The 27,445-nt window shown below is 32.2% G+C and overlaps 2 protein-coding genes across 2 annotated transcripts; both read right to left on the bottom strand.

Annotated features, from left to right (window-relative positions):
* Positions 1 to 6,637: 6,637 nt before the first annotated feature.
* On the bottom strand, positions 6,638 to 9,470 carry LOC124538258. The gene has a single exon (XM_047115249.1). The coding sequence runs from the start codon at positions 9,432 to 9,434 to the stop codon at positions 7,233 to 7,235; it is 2,202 nt and encodes a 733-aa protein (XP_046971205.1). The 5' UTR covers positions 9,435 to 9,470; the 3' UTR covers positions 6,638 to 7,232.
* A 10,838-nt stretch (positions 9,471 to 20,308) lies between these two features.
* LOC124538597 (protein ZDS2) lies at positions 20,309 to 27,415 on the bottom strand. Its single transcript, XM_047115711.1, has 5 exons — positions 27,269 to 27,415; positions 24,888 to 27,173; positions 24,441 to 24,563; positions 23,827 to 24,000; positions 20,309 to 20,818 (listed from the first exon to the last, which is right to left on the bottom strand). The coding sequence occupies exons 1-5, from the start codon at positions 27,288 to 27,290 to the stop codon at positions 20,439 to 20,441; spliced, it is 2,985 nt and encodes a 994-aa protein (XP_046971667.1). The 5' UTR covers positions 27,291 to 27,415; the 3' UTR covers positions 20,309 to 20,438.
* Between the last annotated feature and the right edge of the window lie 30 nt (positions 27,416 to 27,445).

Genomic DNA, 27,445 nt, shown 5'->3' with positions numbered 1-27,445 from the left:
TCAGATGAATCCAAACGACTAATGATTTTTAAGTGCTTTTGTTTTTATAACTATTGTCATAATCGGTAGAGGAAAACATCCTAAGGAAATCTGTCACATGGTTTTCCAACCAGCAGTGTAGCTGGAATTAATTCCAAACCTCCCTAATATCTTGGCTCAGCAGTGGACCATTTACGGTCCATTTATGGGCATACGACCAAATGCAATATATTGTATCAATTCCAGAAGAGTACATATTCTTATATCATCATGAGACAGCACATATGAAAAATTTTAATCACCCCGTATTAATGCTAAACGCGTTTGGAATTCCAATGGCGGTAGGACTGTATATTTCATTTTATCTTTAGTAGAATTGTATGGATTAACATTTACTAGTTCTATTCTACAATAAATAAATAACTAAAATTTCTATTTTAGTTATTTATTTATTAAATAACATTTGCTAATAAAATAAATGCAAAGGTTCAATTCGATGGGTCACAATGCTGAATAAGTCGATTATACCAAGGATAACTCAAATATAGAATATAAAATACTGACTTTAATTTACGCCTAGCCAGTTTTGTTATAAACGCACGTAAGATTAATGTCTGGGTCTGAGACCGTGGGGACAATGGAGAATAGGATACTGTTTTATGACTACACCCTGAGAGAGCTAATTCATGTTATAAACTTGAATTTTTTAATTATAATAATATTTTCTATATAAACTAATTTATAAAATCGTTCATTAATACATTTCTATTCGTACACATAAAAAAGTATTATGACAATTACAAAAAAAAACTTTTTTTCTTTTTAAATACCACAACAATTTTGACAAAGGTCTGCATAATTTATTTTTTTATTTTACTCTGCTTAAAAATAATTGCTTAGTCTACGTCTCTAGTGTATAAGTCCTTGTGAATTCTTGAACCCAGTACAGCAAGAATACATAGAAAACTTGTAGTTAGTAAGGCTGGTTGTACTAACTGGTTTTTTGTTCACGGGAATTCCACTACGTCCAGAGTTGCTGTGATTCCATCGTGAGAATGTGTTATGCAATCAACGTGCGTAAAATTCTGAGAAAACGTTAAATTGTCGGCTAAAGGAATTATTGAAGGAAATATACTTAACCACAGATTAAAAAAAATGACATTCGGTTCTTAGCATATAGTATAAATAAAAAAAAAAAAACAGAACATTGCATGAACATTTATTGTCAAAAATAGGTACCACCCATTTTTCATATGCTTTTTGTTTTATACCTACATATGCTGTATACATGCATACTGTCTAAGGTATCACGTCAGTAGGCGTAACGACTGTGTGAGATATAATTAATACTACTAACAGCAATAATTAGTGATGACTACATACCAGGTGGCTTTGATCGTCTGCCTTCCAAACATAGACAATAAAAAACGACTGGTTATTATTATTATCGAAAGCGATTATTATCCCAAAAATGCTTTTGATCAGGTCAAAAGCATTTTTGGGATTACATATGAGAAATAATCTTTAAAGTCACTGGCGAACATATTCGGCCCACGCGTCCAATATTATAATTCCCGCAATTGTCGAGGCATGCCTCATAAAACGTTTACGTGACTTCATTTTTTCTTTTATACATCTAAGATATACCCAAAGACAAATATTTTATAATGATGTTAAGTATAAATCAAGGTATCCTCTATTGGTTAAAATATCCATCAGTTCGGAATGTATGAGAACATGCAATAAATTCTTGGATATAAGCAATTATTACTAAATAGTTCCAATATCTTTAAGTACTTAGTACTTTAAATAATCACATATTTATGTTTTAAAATCAACTCTTCGTTAAGGTAAACAGAGGAAAATACGTATCGCGGCCTTCGTGATAAATTCTGAAACACTTACTATTTGCGCTGACTCAAAGAACAACAGGGAACTTTTAGATTAGATATATGTATTACTGGCTCAGTGGTTAAAGCGTTTGAATTAAGGAATTGCGATTTCGTCGGAAAATTAGTCTTGTAGTAAGTAAAAAAGAAAAACAAAACATAGTCAGGAAATTTGCATGGGTCGGTTGAAAATGTTCTGCCCTTATGAGCAGTCTTCATTTGGAAATTTTCGATCTGATACCTTACTAATAACTTTTTGTTTAACGGTTTTTTTGCTTTGCTATGTTACGCTGACTAAGCAAAGGATTAAAAAAAAATTAAATAAGAACTTAAATGATGAAAAACATAGTGAGCAACATTCATTTTTCATCATTTATGAAGGCAAATTGCCTACTTATGTAAACAGCGAGCACTCGATAGAAGTAAGAAATAATAAGAATTGTCAAAAAAACATCATAACTGCAAACAGTCTTATGCCTAAATATATACAGCCTAGCTAAATAACTTTGGCACCTCATGTCTTTATTTAATTCGTGTGTTATACCTATATCGCGCACAGTGTTATCGATTCATATCTCGTATTCATAATGATAACATAAACCACTCATTAAACTGTAAATGTATGAGTATTAGTCACCCTTGAAGTTTCCAATAATGAAATAAACCCAATGAATAAGCAACAAAATATATATTAATCATAATTTACAATTTAATTATTTGAAGAAATTATTCTAAATTTGAAAACCTGTAAAAATAAACAACTTAACAGCCAAGTTAATATTTATATAACAAAATTTACACTCTTTGTTTTCTTTTCATGTTACATAAACCTTTTATTATCTGTGGTCTTTAAACCCAGCCTGTTCACACACAGCCATGTTTCATAGCAAAGTGGAGGGACTTTTTGTTTTTTTTCCGTACTATGCATACATTTCTTTGTGCAACTCGGATTCTGTTTACCCCTCCTCCCACTCGGGGGTGGCTGGCTAGAGGGTAGTAAAAGTGGTAATTTTCCCTACATTCTCAGTCCGATTGTCTTTATCTTCCCACGCTATTATATCGATTTCAATGTCAACGATACATAACAAAGACTTTAAATGAGGTCATGCTTATGGGAATTTGTTTCGTTTCGTAGTTCATTTAAAAAAATTGTGTATTTCATTTATTTATCTAATATTTTTATATATTCTGAATCTATACGATAAATAAAAATGTAACAAAGTCATGTACCGTAATGTGTATCATTTCAATTTCATTTTTGGATAAATTATCGACAAACGATTTTGGTTATTGTTTGATTTTTTATCTGTGTGTGTTCAAATATCATTCACTTGTTATCAAATTTTTCAAACCTATTATCGAGATGATTTGAAATCGTAAAGTATGTATTCGTTTTATCTCATTATTGTTTTAATACCTAAGAATTTCGTCATTATAAATCAATCAACAAAAAAGTTAAGTAATATTTCTCACGTTGCTAAAAATGTGACTTATTAAACAACATATAAACGAATCAGAGACAATATTACAAATAATTTTAGCTAGACCGTTATTCTCACCCAAACTATTCAATTAATATATCCTCCCAAAAGTTGATATAAAATCACAATTATTAAATCACTTTCATTAAAAGGCAAGGAAAGAAGCCTTTAGTGTTACAGTTGTGTATATTTTTAAATTAATTACAAAGTAGGTTTTAATGGAAAATCAATAAACACGTCAGTTTATTAAGGTGAATATTTACGATTGAGAATTTACAAGTTATCCTGCTATTTCTTCAGCTCCCAAGCAACAGAAAGGGTGCATAATACGTTATTTTTGTAATTAATAAAGATGTAAACTACTGAGTAAATCATAAATTTTACTTTTATTACAATTTAAAATCTCTCCTTAACCTTATGTGGTTAAAATATTACATTAAATCGAATATTTTCATGAGTGGTATAAAAATAACGTATTTTATCTTAAATTATAACTTTTCCTAGAACCAATCGTTATTTCAACGTAGGAGTATATTCGTTGAATATGAGTATTTTGAGTAGCTATTACTTTACCTTTTTTACCGATTTTGTAATGTTGCTAGTTTTAAAAATATACCAAAATGAGTCGCGTAGTCGTGTTCAGCTTTGGATTAGGTTGGTTACGTGCCAAAAAAATTATTCAACCGCTTTACTGAGACATGTATCGTGCCAATTCATTGAAACTAGTGACTCATTTTTGCTTTGCTTGGCCATTTTATATTTTTAAATAAAAAAAGTTCTAAATTAATGGGGTGGCAGTCAGCCTAATCAAAATGATACAAAAATGCACAATTTAAGGAAATACTAAATGAATCAAAAAATAGTTAAAGAAAAAGAAATTTAATGAACTCTCACTTAAAATAATATTCATACAAGCCTTACTTTATTTAGTAACTATATATAAAAAAAAAAAAAAAATTAAATATTATTTATATTTATTTGTCCATGGCGGAGATTACAATTAAGTGTTTCTTAGTTAAAATACCTGTACTTCAACCTTGACAATGACATTTGAGCGTTAACGTCATTTTATATAACGTGTTTTTTTTAATATGACATAACTATTTTATGAAGCTTTTTTAATAGTATTCGTGTAAACGACGACACATTTATCACTACGTAACAAATTAAATAACGTATTAGTGAAACATGAAACATGTTTTTCTATACCAAATATGGATGTAAAATAATTTAAAAGTTATATTTAAATGATTTAGATTCTTAAAAAAAAGCAATTAAATGTTACTACTTCAATATCATAAAAACGTCTTCTCCAATGGTTATTTCACTTAGACTGTCAAAATCGATATTCTAATGTAGTACAGCTTATTACAGCCAATAACTAAGAACATATGATTTTTCAATTATACGACTGTGTTAGTCTATAAAAGTGTATTACCGTGCAAGACTATTCAAAATTTTTAGATTGTAAAATATTTTGGAAAACAAAAAGCGATTTCAATATTCCATTAATATTTTGAAGAAAACACTATTGCGATAATTTGTATATAAGTATGTAGACTTGAGACTTGACATCTAAAATAGCTTTAAAATTAATGCCGCCAACTGTTTCATTGGTCTTGAACTTGCGTTATTACCAAGCAAATTGCTGTTTATTTATTTATGTACATCATAATTAGCTTTCTTCAATTTTGAATAGTAAATAAGGTGGCCCAAAACTTTGCTCTGTAGATCCAAACTACACTTGGTAGGTGATAAAGATTAAGAATTTAGGATAGAAATTACTCAATCAAAATCCTATTGAAGTAATATTCCCAATTCAAAGGCATTCGGTTCTTTTTACCCTGAAAAGTAATGTTCTTCAGCGTTCAATATGCAGAAACAGTTCATTATAAGAGGCAGATGAGCCACGAAACGTGATTATTTGATGTAAATATACATTATAACAAGAATAACGTTTTATATATACAATTTGCTCGATTGCCATTTTATTATCAATTAAAAGCTATGTTTAACACATTTTAAAGTGAAACTCAGAAGGCTTATCGACAATCAAAATTACCAGGAATTCGAAAAATTAATACCTATATTTCCGTAAATTCTCCTTTCTCAGCTGAAGATGAATTTATTCCTGGCATAAATGCTTTTTTGTCCTAATAAGTAATAGCTACTAGCATCAACAGCTCCATTAAAAAAGTAAAGTAACAGCCCGAAAATTTCCCACTACTGAGCTAAGGCTTCCTCTTCCAGTAAGGAGATGGTTTGGAACATATTCTACGCTGTTCCAATGCGGGTTGGTGGAATACACATGTGGCAAAATTTCGATGAAATTAGACACATGCAGGTTTCCTCACGATGTTTTCCTTCACCGCCGAGTTCGAGACGAATTATAAACACAATTAAGCACATATTTATAGTGGTGCTTGCCTGGATTTGAACCCGGAGTCAACGGTTAAGAGGCACGCGTTCTAACCTTTGGGTCATCTCATCTCGGCTCCATTCACGAAATGTTTTTCCGTCAATGAAGTCGCTGGTTTATAATAACCTTCAAGAAACAAACGCTTCGTGGCGATTTATTTACATTTTATAATTGATTTTTAACGTTCTATAAAATCCTGTTCGACGTTTTTATTGTCCTAACAAAGACTTGCTGACTTTAGACAGAATAACAGACGTGACAAGACATTGTTTATTCTTTATATTAATATTATATGTATATCAAAGGCACGTAATTATAACAGAGCAGAGATAACCTCATAATACCTATGTATAATTTACAGTCAATATCGTGAATGCCAATGTAATAATTTATTGATTGATTCGTTATCTGTTTACTAAACATCGTCGAATATATCTTTTATAAATACTGAACTTACAAGAAAGCATTTGTTAAGTATTGAAAATTATAAAAAGAGGTTAATATTTCTTGCTTTTATTTAAGTTCATTTAACACTGAAAGTAAAATTTTAAGTTGAATTTGAATGAACATTTTTTTTGATGGCGATCATTATAACATATACAAAATGAATTACAGCTACTGTTTTTTATAAATTTTGTTAAAGATAAAATACATAATACCAATTTCATTATCAACGTATATAAAAATGTCCGATAACGAAGTTATCGATACACTATCAACAAAAATAAATTAAGACCTATAAGGTACTTGCGGGTAACAAGGGCCACCTTATTTAAAACCAAGATATTAAGAATAATAATGAATAGAAAATAAAACGCTATTTATCAAATTATTATTCATTTCTTTATTATTTGAAAAAGTACAGTCAACACGGTTACGTTAACATAATATCAAGTACAAAGTCGTTTTTAAAAAAGCTTTCAGTGGCCCTATTTATACTTATGTAGTTTATTAAGGGCCATTTTCTAAATATCCAGAATAACCAAATAACAAAAAATAAACTATAATTACAAATTACAAAAACAATTTTTGACTTTTAAGAAAGAAAAACATATTTAAATTCACTTTCATAACAAATAAAAACAACACATGGACCTTATTAAACCTAAGTAACAAATTTTCACTTCGAAAATGTGTTTTAAACATTAAATTGAAAAGAATTATAATAATTACGAACACCTCTTACATCTCTATATATATCGACACTATAAATTAGAAAAAGAAATATGTTTATCAAACATAAGTGGCCCTTATTGGACTCACGTAATTTGTACTTTATAATAATAACGATATTACTTACTGATTTGAGTCTAAAGGAACTAAATTGAATATCACAATTCGTAAAAATAGTAATGTACGCCTAACAAGGCTTATTTTTACGATAATATATAATAAAAAATAACTAAATTGAAAAATCTAAGGTTGTCAAGTCTTATTTGAGATCAAGTTAAGTTTCTCAGTCTTCTAATTGCACATTGGACAAGCAAAATCCGTATCTTCTTTAGTAAGTCCCACGCATGCTTCATGAAACCACTTTTGGCATAATGGACACTGTCGCATATCTTCTAATCTTTCTGTATTACATGCATAACAGTACCATCTATCATTAGTATCAATTTCATCTCTACTTAATTTGCTTTTCTTCTTTGATTCTTTCACTTTTTTTCCTTTTTCGCACCTTCTAGAACGATCCTTAATGTTTACTTTTCGCCGGTGACCCTCCTTCAGATTTGATTTCCGTTGCTTCTCTATATCAGTATCACTTATATTTCTTTCTCTTTTCTTATTCTTCTCTTTATGAGTTTGCCTTTCTTCAAATAAATTTTTAGTAACAATCTGAGCTTTGTAATTAATTGCTTTACGTTTTGGGTTTTGTTTGACAATGGCAAAGTTTGGTGTTGGTATGAGCTCTTGAAATGATTTCTTTCTCTCTTGTAACTTTCTTAGTGGTACATCATCTTCAGAATTTTCGTCACTTGTGACAGGTCTTAAGCTCTTCGTAGCTTTTACATGCCTAGCAGTTATCTGCTTGATGGGAGTGCGATCTTGCTTAGTTGCAGAATTTTCATTTTCATTGTCTGTTGAACTCGAGTATATGCCGAAGAAAGACTTCGTGCCGGGTTCATTGAGCATTTTCGTCAATTCAACACTAGAAGAGTCTGTATCAGAGCTATAAATAACTGGTCTTCTTATTTCAGTATTAGTATTGTGATTCCCTGGATCAGGTGAGTCAGAATCAGTTGTACTGTAGGACACTAATCTTTTCTTGACTCCGATAATTTCTATATGTGGCTGAGACAAATCCGGTTGCAGTAAGGATGGAGAGCTAGGACTTTGATTCTCACATAAAGTGGCATCTGAATCAGAACTATCAGGCTGAGGTCTTAGTTTTGTGTGACTTTTATTAATACCTGATGGACCTGGAATTGGTGAATCGCATCGGGGGATAACATTTTCCTGTTGACAATGCCTCTCAGTAAGAACAGAAGGAGCATAGGCTTCTGATGGTATCGCCTCTGGATAGAACGGATACAAACCAGTAGATTTAAAGCCGTTTACTATGATATCATGCGTCATGCACTTCGACCAAACCCTGCTGAATATTGAATTGAAACGGGCTTTTGTAATTTTTTTTTCAGGATGTTGATACGTAAATGTTAAAACCTCTTCGTCCCAATGATGCTCAAACGATTTGTTCACGCTTTTATCTAGAGGCTGAAGTTCATGAGTAGTGTTTGAAGGCAAACAATACAGTATAATATTTTCCTTGTCTGCCGCATCAACAATGCTGTAATCTAAATGGCACGAAGCACCATCGAAAATGAGCAAACATTGACCATCCGATTTAAACTTACCCAGGTGATGGATGAAGTCAACAAATAGTGACGTAGTCATGCTTCCTTTTGGTGCCATTTTTACCAACGATCCTGAAGGCAAATTGTCGTTGTACTCGGGCTTCATCCTTTTCCCCTTAAATAGTATCATTGGGGGAATTGCGTTACCCAATGCATTTACACAAGCGGCTATCGTAACGTTTTCGGCATGTTCTTGTGCCACCATGTGCACTCTTTTTGACCCTTTTTGAGCTAAAACCAAAGGTTGATTGTGGATTGTCAGTCTGCAGCCTTTTTCGTCCATATTGTAAAGGCGCTGTGGATTATTAGCAATATCTAGCTGTTCGTAAATTTTTTTGTACTCTTGAAAGTGTTGCATGACAATTGCTTTGTTAAGTTTTTGTGCTCTTCCGGGATTTAATATTTGAACTTTGCGCTTTGATATCTCAGTATGTCTTTTTAAAAATAGTTTGAGCCAATCTTTGCCAGCTCGCTTCGTAGATTTATTGAAATTATTCGGAATATTATTTGATTCGCAAAAAACAAAGGCTTGGTGGCGTAACAATTTAGGCGTTAAAGGAAATCCTATGGATGCTAGTCGCTTAATCCTTGAAGCTAGATCATTTTCTTGCTGTTTCGTCATAATTGTGCGACGTCCTATCTGTTTCTCCACTTTGCCTGATTTCAGATGGTTTACCAATGTTCTTCTGGGTATAGAGTAATGTTTAGCAGCAGCACGTTGAGACATGACTCCGTCTTTGACAGCAGCCATAGCTGCCTCCAGCTGTTGAAGTGTCCATAGACCCCGATTTCTTTTAATGGAATGTTCCATTATTGAAACCTACAAAAATAAACGACATACATAAAGCTCATGCCAATAGTCTAGCCTCACGACACAAAGCAAAAAAAAAATGAAAAAGCCATGGCCACTCCTATCGCATTCAAGGAAAAATGCAGCAGATGATATAAGTTAATTAAACTTCTGAAAAATAAAAAATATCAGAAAAAGCCTAATAATACCAATTTATTACTATCCCCCAGGGTCAATCTTCCAAATATTACTTTTTTAATGATAGAAATTAGGACTTTGATATAAGGTAATACAAATAACACATAATAATTTACAAGTATAAAAAGATATGAAAATTAATTCAATAAGTTTAATAAGGGCCGGCCCTCGTAAGCCGCCTAGAATGTGGCTCTAATTAGACTCTTTGGCTTATTTTTTAGCAAAACAGATAAAAACACATAATAGTAAAAAAAACATTTAAGCCTTACCTTCAACAGAAGCTATATCTTCTAAATTTTACATACAAATTCCAAACCTAACTAAAAACAAACATTTAATGCATATTTTATATAATTTCTAACGAAAGAATTTTATAATAATACAACACGCACGAACACACTCGATAGTCGCAGACCTACTGTCAAGATGGCGCGTGGCGCATTGTCATGCGATACGCAGGCTAGCTTTTCTATTGGTCGTTTACATGTGTGCGTGTCTAGAAATGGATAAAACGGTTTTTTAGGATAATTTTCGACACGTGGCCCTTGTTAGACGGTGGCCCTTGTTACCCGCAAGTACCTTATTTTATCCTGAAATTGCAAGGCAGGTATAACGGAAATGTTATGTAGGTGTCACATCTACGTTTTATTTTATATCATGTAAACATCACCTGTTTTCAATTGTTTTAGTAGCTGTCAACTGTATTTATTATCTGTGGTTTTCATAATCCTGCGCTAATATAATCATAATTATTATATAATAACAACTAGGTATATAATAATCCGTAAAAGTAACATGTACAATATTAGTTACCATAGTATTTACAAAGGGCAGTATTATTAGAAACGATTTATTTGTATTGAATTTGAAAATAAACAAGCAAAGAATATTTTTAGGATATTGTATAAGAAACATACCTTGTTCATTGACCTTTCATAATTCATTGCTCTTAATTATGTAAACTCCGATAATATTCAAGATACGAAATAAAGTCGTAAAAAACATTACCGGTTCTTACAGCGTGTAAACTTTACTATTTAATAAAATAAATATTGATCGTTTAGCTTTCTTAAGCATTTATTTTAATTTTTTGTTCAGAAAGAATTAGTGATAACACGCGAAGAAGATTTATAAAATTAATTGTTCGTTAATTAAACGGTCAATGAATCCTGCAGCTATTTTAAGAAAAAATAAATTCGATGGCCATAGTATAAACAGTTTTGATATTTTACATTAGAATAGTGAGGTGGCAACAATTAACAAAACTGTTAGTACCACCTATGTGGATTGTGGTGAGCTTAATCCCGATGTTTCTTCACTGACATAAATACGAAACTATAATTGCACTCATATAACTGGATAATTTAGTTGTCTTTCCGATTGTTTTAATATCTGTCAGCGTTGGTATATTTATTATGGTGATTTGTCAGTCTCCATAGATATTTTTTAAGTGTCCAATTTTTCTTCGCAACTGAAAGATTTATCGCCTTTGTGATTTTACACTAATAGAATAAGTCAACAGGCTAAGACAGAATAAGAATTAAGTCAAAATAAACAATTGTTTTAAACGGAATAATTTTTGATCGAAACGTAACTTATTCTAAATATATTTAATTTTAAAATTATGCATAAAAAATGTTATTAAAATGAAAAAATGGTACTTTTGTTTATTTTTCATTTATATTTGTGTGATGTGGAGCTCCGCCGGTTTCGGTCTACTTATAGTGTTTCTTAAATCTATACCCATGCGAAGTAATGTTTATGGAAACATATATTTTACTATACTGAACGCAATTAAAAATAAAATACAAAACGTTTATGAAATTTTGTTTTATTAGTATTTTTTTAACATAAGTGTGTTGTAAAAAATAAGTAAGGCAATGCGAGTAGGTGTTTAAACATTTAAAGTTCCCTAAACGTCCTTTTTAGAGTATTGTTCGATCTTTTTTTATTTATAAATAAAACTTATATTGTGTGTGTATTAATTTTGTAAATAAATCTGTAAGATAACATAATATTGTTTCCCGTTAGTGGGTAAGTGTTGATACGTTCACATTCTATTTGTGTTGAGAGTAATATGGTGTGGTTAGGTGAAAAAAAAGTTTCTATTATTCTCAAGCTGCTGTAGGTAAGATTGAATAATAAATATATGTTTTTCATTAGGTGCCTCAGCGATATGTAATTAAAATAAAATAGGAAATACTAAGTAGAAATGAAAAAAAAAAATATTTAGCACTAAATGCTATATTTTTGTTATTGAAAATAAAAATTGCGACATATCCAAGGTAGTATTATAATCTGTTGTGCACTAACGTTGCTATTTTTTTTCTGTGCGTCAAGAAAATCTGCGAACTCGCGTAAAAAGGGCTTCGTTGTACAATTTTTATTTCTAAAATCGCCAAAAATGTAGCCTAGCGTTTAAGTAGAGGATAGTATTACTAAATGTAGCGAACGTTCAGTAATTGCCGGACAGTACGGTGTGGTCAATTAACTTTCATTGAAGCACAAAAACATGGGAAACAATCGGTCAACTGGACAAAAATAATTTGACACGCTTCGCGAATGAACGTTATGTAAATATAATTTGTGTTTAAGTTTTATGTGTTATCTTTGGGACCATTTCCGCGTTAAATGTAAAGCGTTGTTTTGTATTTATATTACTACCGCACACCTACGAAGTTATCTTATTATTATTATCTGATTATGAACCTCCTTAAAATTGAACTTCTTATAAACTAAAATAAATGAATGATGTTTTATTAGTAGCAATGAATTAATAAGACAAATGACTTACAAGTGGTACCTATCCACTTTATTAACCCAATTCTAAAATAAACGTTACTGTATTACGTGGCCGAGATACAAAACGACGCTTGTAAATAATATTTGTATCGTTATTTCGTAACGGAACTACTTATTAAGAATAATACCGAAAAGGTGAAAATAATGTATCAGTAAATTTATATTGTGTGAGATTTAACTATTGTTTAGTTTTGTTTTGTTACTAATGTTGATATAAGAAAAATGAGCCGCAATTTAATATCGACAAACTGTTTTATTTAAGACTATAATCGGTATTTTTCATCGACTTACTAAACTTCGTGAAATTGAACAAGCAAGCACACAAATAGACTGAAAATTGATTATGATTTTGTTTCGAACATTTATTTCCGATATTGAAGGAACTAGGATCGAAGTTATTGAAAAGTGTAGAACGGTTTGTCGCTGTATGCAAAGGCTCTGTAATTTGCGTTTCATATGACAATCGCCAGTTGACTCCCATCATAAAACGAATAATCTATAGTAATATTTTATATAGACGCTGTTTACAAATAAGTTTATCCGATTCTTTTTCTTACGAGTGAGATATTTATTTTATTTTAATATTCTATTACCAATCGGAACTAATGGCATATTTTAATATAATAGTACAAGATATGTGATGTGATATGACGCGATTTGGCAAGAGCTGAATGATGGTATGATCGATGCAGAAATACCTCCGCCCTGTTTCATGCTGACTTTCGGTATATTGTTTATTTCATTTTGAAATAAGCAACGTATACTCACTCATCTTGTTTGTGATTCATAACTACGAAAATCAAATCGAACGTAATTAAAACGAAGTAACCTGCTAACTTAAAGCTGGCGAGTCACCTATTATTTAATTCGTCTGATAATATAACTTGCATTTCTTTACAAAATGTCACATAGGGTACTGTTTCTTAACAAATTTGTTGGAACTTTATGAACAATAATAAATATTGTTAGTTTATACATTATAAACAATGAAAATCATACCATTTTTCAGCTCTTATCACGTTTAGTAATCTAAAAGGAAATTAATAAAAAAATGTAGGGAGTGTCACTGTGATTTTGGGAATGGGGGATACAATTGTGTAAGTCGAAGATTTAAATCGCTAGCAAGTTGTTTTTTATGCATTGTGACAAAGTTAATTGTAATATATCGTTTGTTATCTGTGTAAATATAATGATTCATGCACAGATATAACCAAGTAATGAGCATATTTTCTTCGTGAAACCCTGATTTATTGATTGAATGACAATATCCGTTGTATTGTCAAAATGTGAAAGAAAATGTACATAAACTAAAAAAAACTAACGAATTAAACCTTCGATTATAATAAAGATCATGTGCTTCTATGTTGATACATTAATAAATCTGATTGTAGTCAACTTTTTGTTTTTTTTACCTTAACTGCCTATTTATATAAGTAAAGGTTTTTTGGCGTTCTAAATTATTACCTTAGACATACATAGTAATACTTCAAAATTGAATGAGTAATGATATGTATTAAAATTTTATTCATTTGAATAAAATCGCATGTGATATTATTTAATATCATAAGTGGATACATAAATTGTGTTTTCGCCAAAGCTACAAAGTTGTTAACACGTTCAGTGCCAGCGACACGCCTAGCGTGTTCATGCGAATTTCTATAGCCACGCCGCGAACACGCTAGGCTTGTTCTAAGAATTTCAGTGATATCTTAAAAACTAGGCTAAATTATTCATTCAAACTAATTGTGTGCAATCTTCAAGCGATAAGCTACTGAGTTTTTAAGTGGCCCGTTAAAAATAATATTTTTTTTTATTTTACAAAAAAATGTCTTTCGTAATGCCGGCGACACGCTAGGCTTGTTCACTTATTAAGGATAATCATAGATTGTCAAACTGTTTTTTCAACAAACCACATTTTATTTATGGCTTATTACCAATTTGTAGAAAATTGAACTAATTTTGTTATTGTTTTCTCAAATTTGCGGAACTTTGTTACATTTTTTTTTTTGTACAAATATCTATTATTATAAAAATTTATACACCTTTGTAGTATAAATAAAAATTTTAACAAAAAGAAAAACCGACTTCAAACAAAACACTATTTTAAAACAAATTAATATGCACGAAAAAGTAATAAAAATAATTGCGTATTCAACATATTTTTTAGAGTCTTCCTAAGTTAAATGAAATGAAAAATATTAGACTACTTAAAAGTCGATTTACGATTATATAATGTAGTTATAGTTATTGGTATATTTGGAGCCGGTGTCAGCCACGGTGCCCTTGCCCCAACAATCAAAAGAAAGATGCGATACGAGCCCCTTGATTGATCCAGTATATTATTGTGTAAAAGGTAATTTGTAAAAAACATATTTGTTAAAGTATTCTCGTATTGTTTTTTGATAAATATACTGTAGGGTTATAATTATTATAATCGTTAATCGACTGTGGTAACAAACATAAAAAAAAAAAAAAAAATACAGACGAATTGATAACCTCCTCCTTTTGGAAGTTGGTTGAAAACTATATAAGCCGTAATTCTGCCATTCCTATTTAATGACAAAGTTTATACTACATTGTCTTACTTTGTGTTATGTTGATACTGATTATGTATTACAAGTACCTATATGTTAGTTCGATTAATCATTAACTACCACATACATACACCAAATATATAAAATTAAACACTAAATAAGGCTGATTTACCTTAAAAATGTAAACTCATGTCAACTTCAAATTCGTGTTACAAGAATTGAAGTAATGAAACAATAAAACGAGTTTAGCTTACAAGAAGCTTGATTATTTTTTAATTATTTGTTTATTAATTATTACTTATTTAATTGTTCTTTATTATTATATCAAGACATGTGCACCGAATCGATATCCTATGACCTTTGAACATTTCTAGCAACTAATAAGAAAGTGAACGAAACAAGTGAGATAAAAATTGATTTTAGAAATTAATAAGTATGTATTTGAGAAAACAAAAAAAGAAGGTGGATTTTTATGGACACTTTATGAAGCTAAATTTAAACTCTGTTTTAATTTGTATTGAAAGTTCTATTTTATTTTATTTGATTATACCTTGCTACTTTCAAACTGACCCGCGTCCTTTGCAGGGATACAACAGTAGATAACAGGTAACAGTATATATCATGAACAATTTTTTATTGAAATACGAACTAAATCATAACGCGATAAAAAGTATATATCAAATTCGACACCAATATAAATATGATATGTGGGAATTTATTAAAAAGTTTTACAACCACTGATTACATTATGATGTTTACTTACCATAAAAGCGGTTTTTTGTCATAATTCCAGGATAAAACACTGACAACATTATTCTAAACACCTTAATTATTGCATAACACAAGAAATATTACCTAAAAAGACCGTTTTAACAAAAAAATAATCATTTTTTTGTTCCTGTGCCAGTGGACACGCTACGCTTGTCCATACAATTTATCTAGCGATGCCGGGGACACGCTTAGCGTGTTCGCGGCATTATGTATGGCGGCATCGCTATGAGCATAGGAAAAATTTAGGTGGCAGTGAACGTGTTAAGGTAAGTGCATATTTTTAATATAGGCTTAAACTATATTTTAGTTACGACAAAACACGTTTTATTATATTGTAATTAAATCATCCCATTTAATTAGAATCCATACTTCAGATGTAAGTATATTAATATTGTATTACCTATGTTTTTGGTTTGCTAATCGTTAAGAGATTTTTTATAAGTTAAGCTATATAATCTGTGCTAATGAAATAATTCAAATGTTATAGGGATTTCATTTTACATCGGACTGTGTCAAATGACAATTAAACGCTTTTTAATTTTACGGTATCTCAAGAAATTGAGGAAGACAACATCAATCGACGCACTTTAGTTTTGCGACTTTGCCGTAAATAATTTGATTAACACGTCATAATTGTTTCCGTCAACATTGAAGCTATGGAAAATAGCATTTTTTTTAAAGTGTTTAATTTAATAAATAAAAGCGTATCACATTTGAATATCGCTCTACCAGCTTTTATTGTTGTTATTTCATAAATCTTGTACATATAAACGTAATCTAAGTTGATCTCACTGGCAATCGCAATCGTGAATCACACGACCACTCAAAAAGAACATTTAAATACTAACAGAAATAAAACCACATAAATTTTGTGTACAATATAATATAAAATTGGTTATACTAATACATAATCTATACGGTCACTGTCCAAGGTCACATGCCATCTAAAATTAATACTGAATAACTCGAACTTACGTGTAAGTCAGCACGTATGAGACGAATCCTCGTTCATAAGTCATATTTAGTTTTAGTCAATGATGTTCTAATAAACAGATATGTTATTAACGCGCAAAAAGTGAAGACTAGAAAACGTCCTAATTGGGACGTTTGCCTTTAGTCGTTTTCATCATAATTATGCCAGTAATACGTTATAATACATCATGATTACGTAGTAATACGTTTTGCGTAATTAAAACATCTAGTTATCCCTTTTACTTATTGTTTTTATCAAGCTATCCTTTTTACTTGTAACGAAATGTAAAATAAACGGTCCCCGGCGCGGCACACTTTTTTCTGTTGTTTAGTATGGGTATAACATATCTGTTTATTAGAATATCATTGTTGGTACCTATATAAAATATTTAGCGTAGATTAAAAAAAAAATTCATTCATTCATTTTACTGAACGATTTTTTAAATATCGTATGTTCTAGCCATGATGTGACACGTTATATGAAATGAAATGAATATTGGTTTTCCATTCCACGCAGTCAAGATTTATACAGCAACTAGTTATATTTCATATTTGTATATATTTAAGCATTTAATGAATATTTGATAATAAAAGAATAATACGAAAAGCGTTTCTGTTTATTTAGTTACCATAAATAAAATTATTGAATAAAGAAAACAAAGTTACTTCAGGCACACGAGTTGTGACTTAAGTTCGTGGAAGAATAGAAAATATTGTGGAAAGATATAATAGCAATATAGTAAGTTACAAAGATATTTATTTTATTCATAAGAAAATAAGTCTTGAGTTAGAAGCAATGGCAAATACCTATAATAATAAAATAAAGTAGAGAATTAGTTTTCATAGTATCGCTCTTTTTAAATAGGACCCATTTCCTTTTCCAGTGGACCATGGGTGTATTGGTGAGTAAAATATATTTATCTAAAATTGATGACGTCATAGAACTCCAAACGCACGCTCTAGAACGATTTGATACAAACGAATCCCTACAAACTCAGTCGTTAAGTAATGAGTTCATTAATTACTTCAACATCGACGCACAATCACATTGCTACGAGTTAATAAATAAAAGAAACTTGTATGGTCAACCCTATAGCCTCATATTCTGTAGAAAAGATTGTCCAAAACTATTAATACTATTGTACATTAGTCGTCAGAACAGGCAACGAGGCACTTTATAATTAAAAAAACAACATCTAATTACAATTCTACAGAAAAAGTTATTGTCATTTGTTATAGAGTTGATAAGCCTTTCTTTGTCAAACTTGCTGTTGCAAACGCTCAAAGTAAAATGTGGTAGATACATTGTATTAAGCCACCAGCCCCGGCTTCGCACGGGCGCAATACTGATACTAAATTCACTACAGATTTTTTTTTATTTAAGACATCAAATTAGTAATTTCTAAAATTATCAGTATTTCTTTACTATATTGTGCATGTATTATATACAAAAATCATCCTCTCAAATCACTCTATTTACTAAAAAAAACCGCATCCAAATCCGTTACATAATTTGAAAGATCTACGCATATATAGGGACTGACAGCGGTAAACGACTTAGTTTTATAGTACGTAAATATAATGATTAAGGGATTGATGAATGGATGAAATTTTGATTATACATCGCAAAGTAAATAATTCAAGTTCCGAATCGAAAACATGAATTATTAAATCAGCGCCTTGACGAGTGACTTGTCCAGGCTTGATACTATATTCCTCTGTATAGTTAGTATACAGTAGGTTTACAAAGTAACGTTAAAATCAGTGGCATATCTGTCATAAGGACAGGTGGTGCAGTACACCAGGGCCCCGGAGTTCAGGGGGCCCTCTAAACTAAACCTTAAGCTTCTGAAGCTAGATAGTCACGACCTTGCGCATAGATTTCTTATTTGGTATCTATAATTTTTAACGGTAATTATTAGTTAAAGAGGGATGGGAAAAAAGGGGTGAGGTCCCGATTCTTTTTCTATGCTCCCTTCCTCACCTAGCTACGCCGCTGTTTAAAATACTAGTGCTAGTTGAAATAAACAAAAAACAAGCTTAAATGCTTATTGACAAAGTAACATGTAACAATGTTTTAATAATAAAGACAAATAATTTATAAAGAATCCATTTTTAAAAGTTAGTCATTTTTAAAACTAAACTAAATATTGATTATAATTAAGTTAAACATATTTCTTAAGTATGCATACATTTTCTATCATTTTCAGAATTTCAAATAATTTGATGGCACTTGACTACTATCGTAATTACTCTATGATATCGTGAAACATTATTAAATATAGAATATATAGAAAAATTAATAAAGCTATAAAAAATTACAAACGAATAATTAAAATTAGTAATAAAGAATTTTTTTATATCGTACGTGATAAATAAAAAATCGACACAAATAAAGACGATAAAAAAAGAGGTTACTTTCATTCGTACTTTATACATTATAAGAAATACTGCATTTTATTATTTGCCCTTGCTCTGTATTTTAATGCACTAATATTCAAAGTAAGACATTAGTTTAGACTCCAATGGCGCCACGACATACTTAAAATCGATTGCAATGGCAGGAATTATATAAACTTTGTCCTTGAATAGACGTGACATAATGGGTCGAGATCCAATTCTATAGTAGTAGAAATTTGTGAGAAAATGTTATAAGAAATTTGAAAGTGAAATTAATGAAGATATAAATAGTTAAGGGAAGCAGTTATGTATTGTAAATAAAGATATATACATACATAATTAGTATTTAGTGCATAGTATAGTTATTAGCAAATTGCATGAAATATATAAAACTAGTTTATTTACCTTTAGTCCTCGTACAATTGAAATAAACTTTAGGTAATTAATAAATATTTTGTCTGTTGTTTAACTATTTCATATTCCAAACAACTCTAGGTCCACATATGACGAATTATAAAGCATTGTACATTTAAGAGCCCCGTTACTTAAATTAAGTAAATTTAAGATTTTTAATACTAAATTAACTATTAAATATTTAAAATACATAGTGTCTATACGTTTTGAACTTCGACGAAACTGTTATCGGAATTATGGAGGTAAAATTAAAGTGAATATAAGTTGTTAAGTGTTATAGTGGTTATAAATAAAGATATATTAATAATAAACTCTTATTAGTACACGATATTGTTTTGTTATAAACAAATCGCATGAAATACTTTATTCAGAGGTTTGTTTATTTTTATTCCTGTTTCGATTGGAATTTGGAACTGACTATAAAGATATCGTACAACACAGCATTGCTATTCTCTAAGTAATCACTTATGTCAGTGTATGACTTAATAACACGTTTTTTTTGTCACGTTTCCTTTTTATTAAAGAAACTGTGGCAGACTACCGATGTTTTTTGCGATAAGTTGCTTATACTTACAGAATCTATCGTCCATAAGCTACAACCGACGTTTACTAAATATGAAAGTGTTTTTTTTCAATACAAACAGATTGACAATCTGACAAAGATTCAACATAACAACTTCTATATTTTGACACGTGTTTATAGAATTAATTAAAAAAAATAATACTACACCAAGTTTTTATTCTTCTTGAATTGTCATCTTTATATTAAAGTTTTCTAACTCATTTGTAAGTTAGTCCATTACTAAATCTCCCCTCCACACAGCACAAACCTAGTTAACAGAACACTGGTAATATTTTTCAAAAAACCGACACTCGATCGTTCGTTAGTGAACATTATTTATTAATCAATAACAGCACAGCATCAACAACACTATTAATTGTTAATATTTCGCATCTTCATCTGTAGTTCGAACCGTCTGTTGGTCCGCACGCCCTTGATCACGGTTCTGGTCTCGTCCCTGTGCACGTGTTTCTTCTCGGCGAAGGTCTTCTCCCTCATGATGGTCTGCTTGGCGAGGTCCCGGCGCAGCGCGGTGGCGCCGGCGAGCGAGGGCAGCGTGGCTTGCCTCTTCAGCGGTTTCTTATCCTTGGGTTTGACTTCCGTGCTCTTGGATGGGATGCTGAAGGGATTGACGTCGAGGTTCAACTTGAAACCGAACTTGGTGAACCCTGGAACCGCTGTCGGTTGCTTTAATTTCGGCGTCTCAACTTTCTTTGTCGACGTATCGGATTGTGATACATTTTTTTCCTTTTCTGAAAAAAAGATTAATTTTTTCTTTCATTTAGTTTAAGTCACATGTATTATTAATAAGAGTGAATGCTTATTTAAGTTGTCTTCTGTCTAGCCTATTGTCAAGCTTGATGTAATTACAAACCCAAGGGGCATAACGTCTTAAGTACCTGGTAGAGTAAGTACGATTTAAGGTTTATTTTTTTTTACTTAAACAGGGTCCAAGGGCTCAGGGGACGACTTAAGGTCTACGCGTTTTGCAAACAAGAAAATTTGATGTAAACATTTAATTTGGTCATGAAAATTTTAAATATTATATTTATTAATATAATAAGGAGGTAATATTTGTTTTTTTTTATGTATATATGGGCAAACTCCGGATCCAAATAAAAAAAAATGTTTACTGGTATAATCGTATCATTCCTGTTGGGCATAAATTATATTTAATTAATGTCTTTATCTTTATTTATTAATTTGCACCGGAGGGAAGCAACAAATAAGTTTGATCGACAAATAAAATCAGAAGTTTTCACATCAAAACACAGTTCACCTAGCTATCTTCCGTGGTCTTTAAAAATATTCCCTATAAGTATATTTATATAATATTAGATTGAGCATACATAGACATCTCTAAGTCAATAAGATATTATCTTATCATAATAGTTAATGTTATTTGTAAGATCCCATAAAATGTGATAAAAAATTGGACACAATGGAAAAAATACGCCCAAACAGCTATTATCAAACTGTATTACACAATGAGATAACACATTTTTCACAATGCGCTGAGCGGATAAAATAATGTTATTATTGTACTAGTTTTCGCCAGTGGCTTCGCTTGCTTTTTACGGTGTTGGTTGACATAAAGTAAAGTAACAGCCTGTACATTTCCCACTGCTGAGATAAGGCCTCCTCTTCCATTATGGAGAGGAATTGGAACATATTCCACCAAGCTGTTCCAATGCGGGTTGGTGGAATTCACATGTGGCAGAATTTCGATGAAATTAGACACATGCAGGTTTCTTTACGATGTTTTCCTTCACCGCCGAGCAAGAGATGTATTAAAAACATAAATTAAGCACATGTATACATATAGTGGTGCTTGACTGGGTTTGAACCCGCAATCACCACTGGGCCATTTCAGTTGGTTGACATATTTTAGTCAAAAACGTAGCCTATGGTCTTGGAGTTTAAATTTGCTTCATAGCAAATTTCATCGAATTCGATTCAGCGTTTTGATCGTGAAAGAGGGACAGACCGACAGAAAGAGTTACTTAAACACTTATAATTTTAATATAGATTATGTATTTGATAAAAGAAAACGTGAATCTTTACGACATAATTAGTTATACTGCTCCTTACACAGGAAATACCGAGTGAGTATTTATAAGATAAGGACTGATATAGCGCACGTGTGCTCGGTGTGACCGCCGTGTAATTTCACTTTTATTACAACGAACAACAGCCTGTAAATTACCCACTGCCGGATTAAGGCTTCCTCTCCCTTTTTAAGAAGGTTCGGAACATATTCCACCACGCTGTTAAAATGCGGGTTGGTGGAATATACATGTAGCAGAATTTCTTTGAAATTAGACACATGCAGGTTTTAAATATGCAGTGGCGCCTGCCTGGGTCTTAAACCACGATCATCGGTTAAGATGCACAAGTTCTAACCACTGGGCCATCTAGGCTCATATACTTTCATATATACTTTTATTGAGCCATAAATAAATGTTGGTAGATGTTCTATTGTTCATGATTTAAGACTCGTTTTGTTTTAAAAAAAAAGCGTATTTATATATTCTTTCTTTTTTCTATATTTATATATGCTTTGTGATGAAACAGGCAGATTCGATCGCCTAAGGCTATTTTTGTTTTTATGGCTATGTCAAAAAAGCATTGATAAATCAGACATAATACTCAATACAATATTATTTTAAAGATGAAAAAATGTGGATTTGTAAAATTACTGACTGAATATTATTCATACTTTATTGACCTATTTTGCAATTGGAATGGTAAGTAAATAACTAATGAGTTCCTTCTCGGGAGAAACTACATTCCGAACGGGTGGTAACTTTACATTTAATTCAACACTTACATGGCGGTTCAAAGGTGCTTCTATGAGCCCACATGAATAAAGAATATTTTGATTGAAGCTTACAAAAAGCCTAATTAGGGGTTAATGGGTATTGAGATTTCAAACCCACGCAAGCATAACTGAATTGAGATCTGCTTATTTTATAATTAAAATATCTTTTCCCTGCACGTATCTTATGTCAATGAAATTCTGATATGTGTATGCAACAACCCGTATTGGAGCAGCGTGGTGGAAAACGTTCTGAACCCCCTCGTCAAAAGGGACAGGAGACCAGGGGGACATTTACAGGGGGGTTATTTTACGTTTACATATTCATGTTGTACCGTCAAAATACCAAGGCACGTGCATTCGTTTAGCCCAGTTTTCAACGACAGTGGAATGGAGTGTAGCCACGCCATCCATACTTGTCCCAATGGTTTAGATATATTTTTTAGATTTCATCAAAATCTGTTTTTTCTGGACTTTAGGGCAATTCAATTAAAAAAATGTTGGCGATCCCTGACTTATATCACACGACGACTTATATTATACTTTTGTAAGACGTGACATACAAATTCAGTATTCAAATAAATAATTTACATAAGACTAATCGCCACCTCCGGCTTCGCGTATAGTTTAGATCGTTTCTTCAGTAAGAATCAAGCTTCACCGACAGACAGACATGCAAGCAGAACCACATTCGTATTTCTAAAATTAGTATAGATTTTTAGTGCGCTCGGTTTAACTTTTATATTGTGTTCTCACTGAAAAGGTAATCCTTATGAGAATAAAGATTCTTTAATCACAGTGTGCGAGCGTACGTGTACAGGTGCGTGTATATGAGTGCGTGTATATGAGTGAGTGCGTGCGTGCGTGCGTGCGTGCGTGTGCGTGTGCGTATGTGTGCGTGTGCGTGTGCGTATGTGTGCGTGTGTGTGCGCGCGTGCTCACCGGCGGGTGTGGCGGGGGCGGCGCGCGCGGGGGGCGTGGCGAGCAGGCGCGCGCGCTGTCCGCGGCGGCGCTGCCAGTCGTCCAGCGACTCCATGCGCTCGAACTGCTTCTGGTGCAGCGCCGCGAAGTTCGGCAGCTTCGTGCGCCGCTCGCCCTTCGCCTCCTGCAGCCGACCTGGAACGATCAAAAATTGATAGCTTGTGTCCTCTATTATAATTGTGGAGCCTTATCTGATATTCGGCCGCGGTGACCGACCTCGAGGAAGCCCAACCAGCTGAAAAGTGTGGGCAAAGCATATCCGAATCCTTTGAAGCCTGAAGAATCCGATCACACGACCCGAAAGTATTCGGACATTTTTAGTGTCCATACGAAGATTATGATTCTTTCTTTTAAGCAAATAAGCAAATGGAAAAAAAACTACCTTATGGTGTACTTACACCATAAGGTAAACATCAACTTTAGACCCTAGCACAGTAAGAAATAAAAACTACTTCTTAAACCCCAGCAATTAAGGTTTTAGATCCCATGCAATTCTGTTTGGCAGCAACACAACAGGCGATGTAAGAAACAAGTCCGAAATAGTATAATAGAATTTGTAGTGTAACTCAGGGTACCTGCGGCGCTGGCGGTGCGCGTGCGGGCGGAGCGCTCGACGGAGCGCGCGGGCGACGGGCGCTCGGCCTCCGCCTCGGTCTGCGTGTACGAGCGCTTGCGCGCCGGCCGGGATAACTCAGACACTTCGAGCACAAAATAATCATGTTATTAAATATGTTATGATAAAACAAATAGACAAGAAAGAAAATATATATATTACTTTTGATTTAAACATAAATCAAACTTGAAAATTTGATTTACTTTAATTCTTTTAAAATAGTATAAATATGTATATCTTTAATGTTATGCCTACCAAGATGCAACTTTATGAATAGTAAAACAGATAAAATAGTAAAGAGACAAGAATAGAAAAGAATATACATATATTGGACTTACTTATACGTATATTTTTGAAAATGTCTTTAAGAGAGACCTAACTGTTTGAATATACACATAAAATAACTCACCACTTTCATCAAATACAAAGCTTTTATTTGATCCCTTCAAATTTGACTTAATTATTTTCCCCTTCATTTGCGTAACGACAGCTGGGTTATTGACGGGGCTGCAGAACATCACTCTAGTCAATCTCGGTGCCACATCAGCTATTGATGATCTTCTTGACTTTTCGATTGACCGAGTAACATTTAAAACACTCTTCTTTAGTGAGTTTTTGGAACCTGGATGTGGAGTGCAGCCGGGCGACGGCAGAGACATCCGTCTCGGTGTCATCTCTTTGCTCAATTTGTTTGACTTTACATCTGGACTGTCTTTTGTGAATGTTCCTTCCCTCTTCAGTGGTGTTGTGGCTAATTTAGTCTCCGGCAACACTTTTTTCTTAGGTGTTGATGTATGAGATTCTACTAAACTTGTTTGTTTAGGAGACATTGATACCACTCCATTTTTCTTCGACGGTGTAATTGATTTAATTTCTGACCTCATATCTGCTTTGTGTGATGGAGAGATTTTATTTTCCTCTGAAGATGTTGATTCTCTTCTTGGTGTATTATTTATGACCTCAGTGTCCATAGGATTGTCAGTAGATTCCTCTTTTGACTCATCCATGCTACTTTCTACTAATACCGGTGTGGTGTTTACGATATTTTCTAATTTTGAATCATCACTGTTTATGCTAACATGGGAATTGTCATCAGTTACGTTTAGAGAGTTATCTGTTGCGTCAGAGCTTAATAGAGAAGACTTTGCTGTGGGGCGCATTTTTGATTGGTCGATTGAATCTTTCTTTAAACTTTTATCAAACGTTGAGTCTAGGCTGGCTGGTTTATCAAAAGTGGCATTCAAGCAGCTTATGGAGTTTTTGGCTTTGGAGTTTTTATCATAAGTACTATTCAGGCTTTGCGTTTTGTTGTCATCGAATGAATCTATCGACGACTTAGACTCTCTATTTACAGAATTCGTTATTGAAGAGTTCTTTAAGATATCCTTGTCAAATGTAGCATTTAGTGTGAGTGGTGGTTCATTGATTTTATCATATGTTGAATTTTTAATACTTGACTTTCTTTTCTTTTTGGAGCCACTGTGTGTTACGTCATTTACACCATCATTTATTTTACTGGCATCCAATTGGTTACAATTATCCCTATTGAAAGTTGCATTTAAATTTAATCCATTACCGGTTATGATTGAAGTTCTCGTTGCGTCTCGTTTAAAACTGCCGTCAAATGTGTTATTGAGAGATGGTCTTTTATCACTAAGTTTAGGTTTATTAGTAGACGAGAGTTCTTTATTACTGTTGTCAATTTCAAACGTACTATTTTTATCAACTTTGTCACAACTTGCCTTTTTGTTTGATTTTTTCTTAGAACTTGTTTCGAGGCTTTTGTGTAATGCTGAAACTGAATTGTCTTTATCGAATGTGTTATTATCTATGCCCTCTACTTCATTTACGACACTGCATCGTGATCTATCTGATTCACTCAATAGTTCCTCAGTCGGACTATTTTTTACCGAACCATTTGTCTGGTGACTTGTGGTTTCTACAGTAAGTTTTCTTCTTTTATTTGGTGTATCTACTGAAACATTCATACTCGATTCTTGATCATGAACATTTCTTTTAGCTTTCCTGTTTTTCGGTGATTCATTTAACACACAATTTTTATTATTAGAAGAATTGTGAACGGTATTTATAACAGGGCTGCCAGCAGCGCTGTGAAATGAATCAATGGAGGCATTGCTTTTGTTTAACTTCTTATTAACATTTTCGGTAACATCTGTCACAATAAGAGAGTTTGATTTCTTTTTATTCTTTTTCTTGTTAGTTTTCTTCTTAGTATTGATCTTTATGTCTACTTCAGGTACATTTTCAATATTCTCGTCTGTATTCGAGACTTTAGCTGCTTTTTTCTTTTTCCCTTTTTTCTTCTCTTCTGTGACTTCTTTTATTAGTGTCAGCTCTACGCTATCCAATTCATTTTTTTCACTATTTTTTTTCGTCCTACGAGTCGAACGCTCTGCTTTCACGTCAATTATTGGCTCACAGTCACTAGCTATTTTATTTTGCTCTTTGAGTGTATGTCTTCTGGATTTGCGTGTATTTTTGACGGTAATTTCAATGTTTCCATGATCAGCAGTAGTTACTTCTTCTTCGGAAGGATATCTCACATAATGTTTCCTTTTTTTCTCAGTGAGCGGCAAAACATTACCCGTCTTCTGCTGTTTACTACGAGTGTTTCTTTCGTTTTTTAATTGAACCATGTTTTCTACAACAGGCTCTTCTATAGAACTATGAATTCCTGAAATGAAAAATAATGTAATGTATCACTTTGCGTTTGGTTTCATAAATATAAACAAAACAAGCACAACTGTAGCGACATATACGAACACTTACGTTTTCCTGATCTCGTTGACATTTTTATTCAGCGAAATAACAGCGCATTAAGATTAGGGAGTCATTAGAATTTTTTGCGATTATAATATTAAAAAGTAAATTATTTGCGTTCTTATTTAAGTGATCCGTTTATTAACGATTTGAATTTCAAACGTCCTGTCAGAAATTGATGCTAGA

This window comes from Vanessa cardui, chromosome 20, assembly GCF_905220365.1.
Source record: "Vanessa cardui chromosome 20, ilVanCard2.1, whole genome shotgun sequence".
NCBI classification, from domain to species: Eukaryota; Metazoa; Arthropoda; class Insecta; order Lepidoptera; family Nymphalidae; genus Vanessa; species Vanessa cardui.
This window is presented reverse-complemented; position numbering and strand designations above follow the sequence as displayed.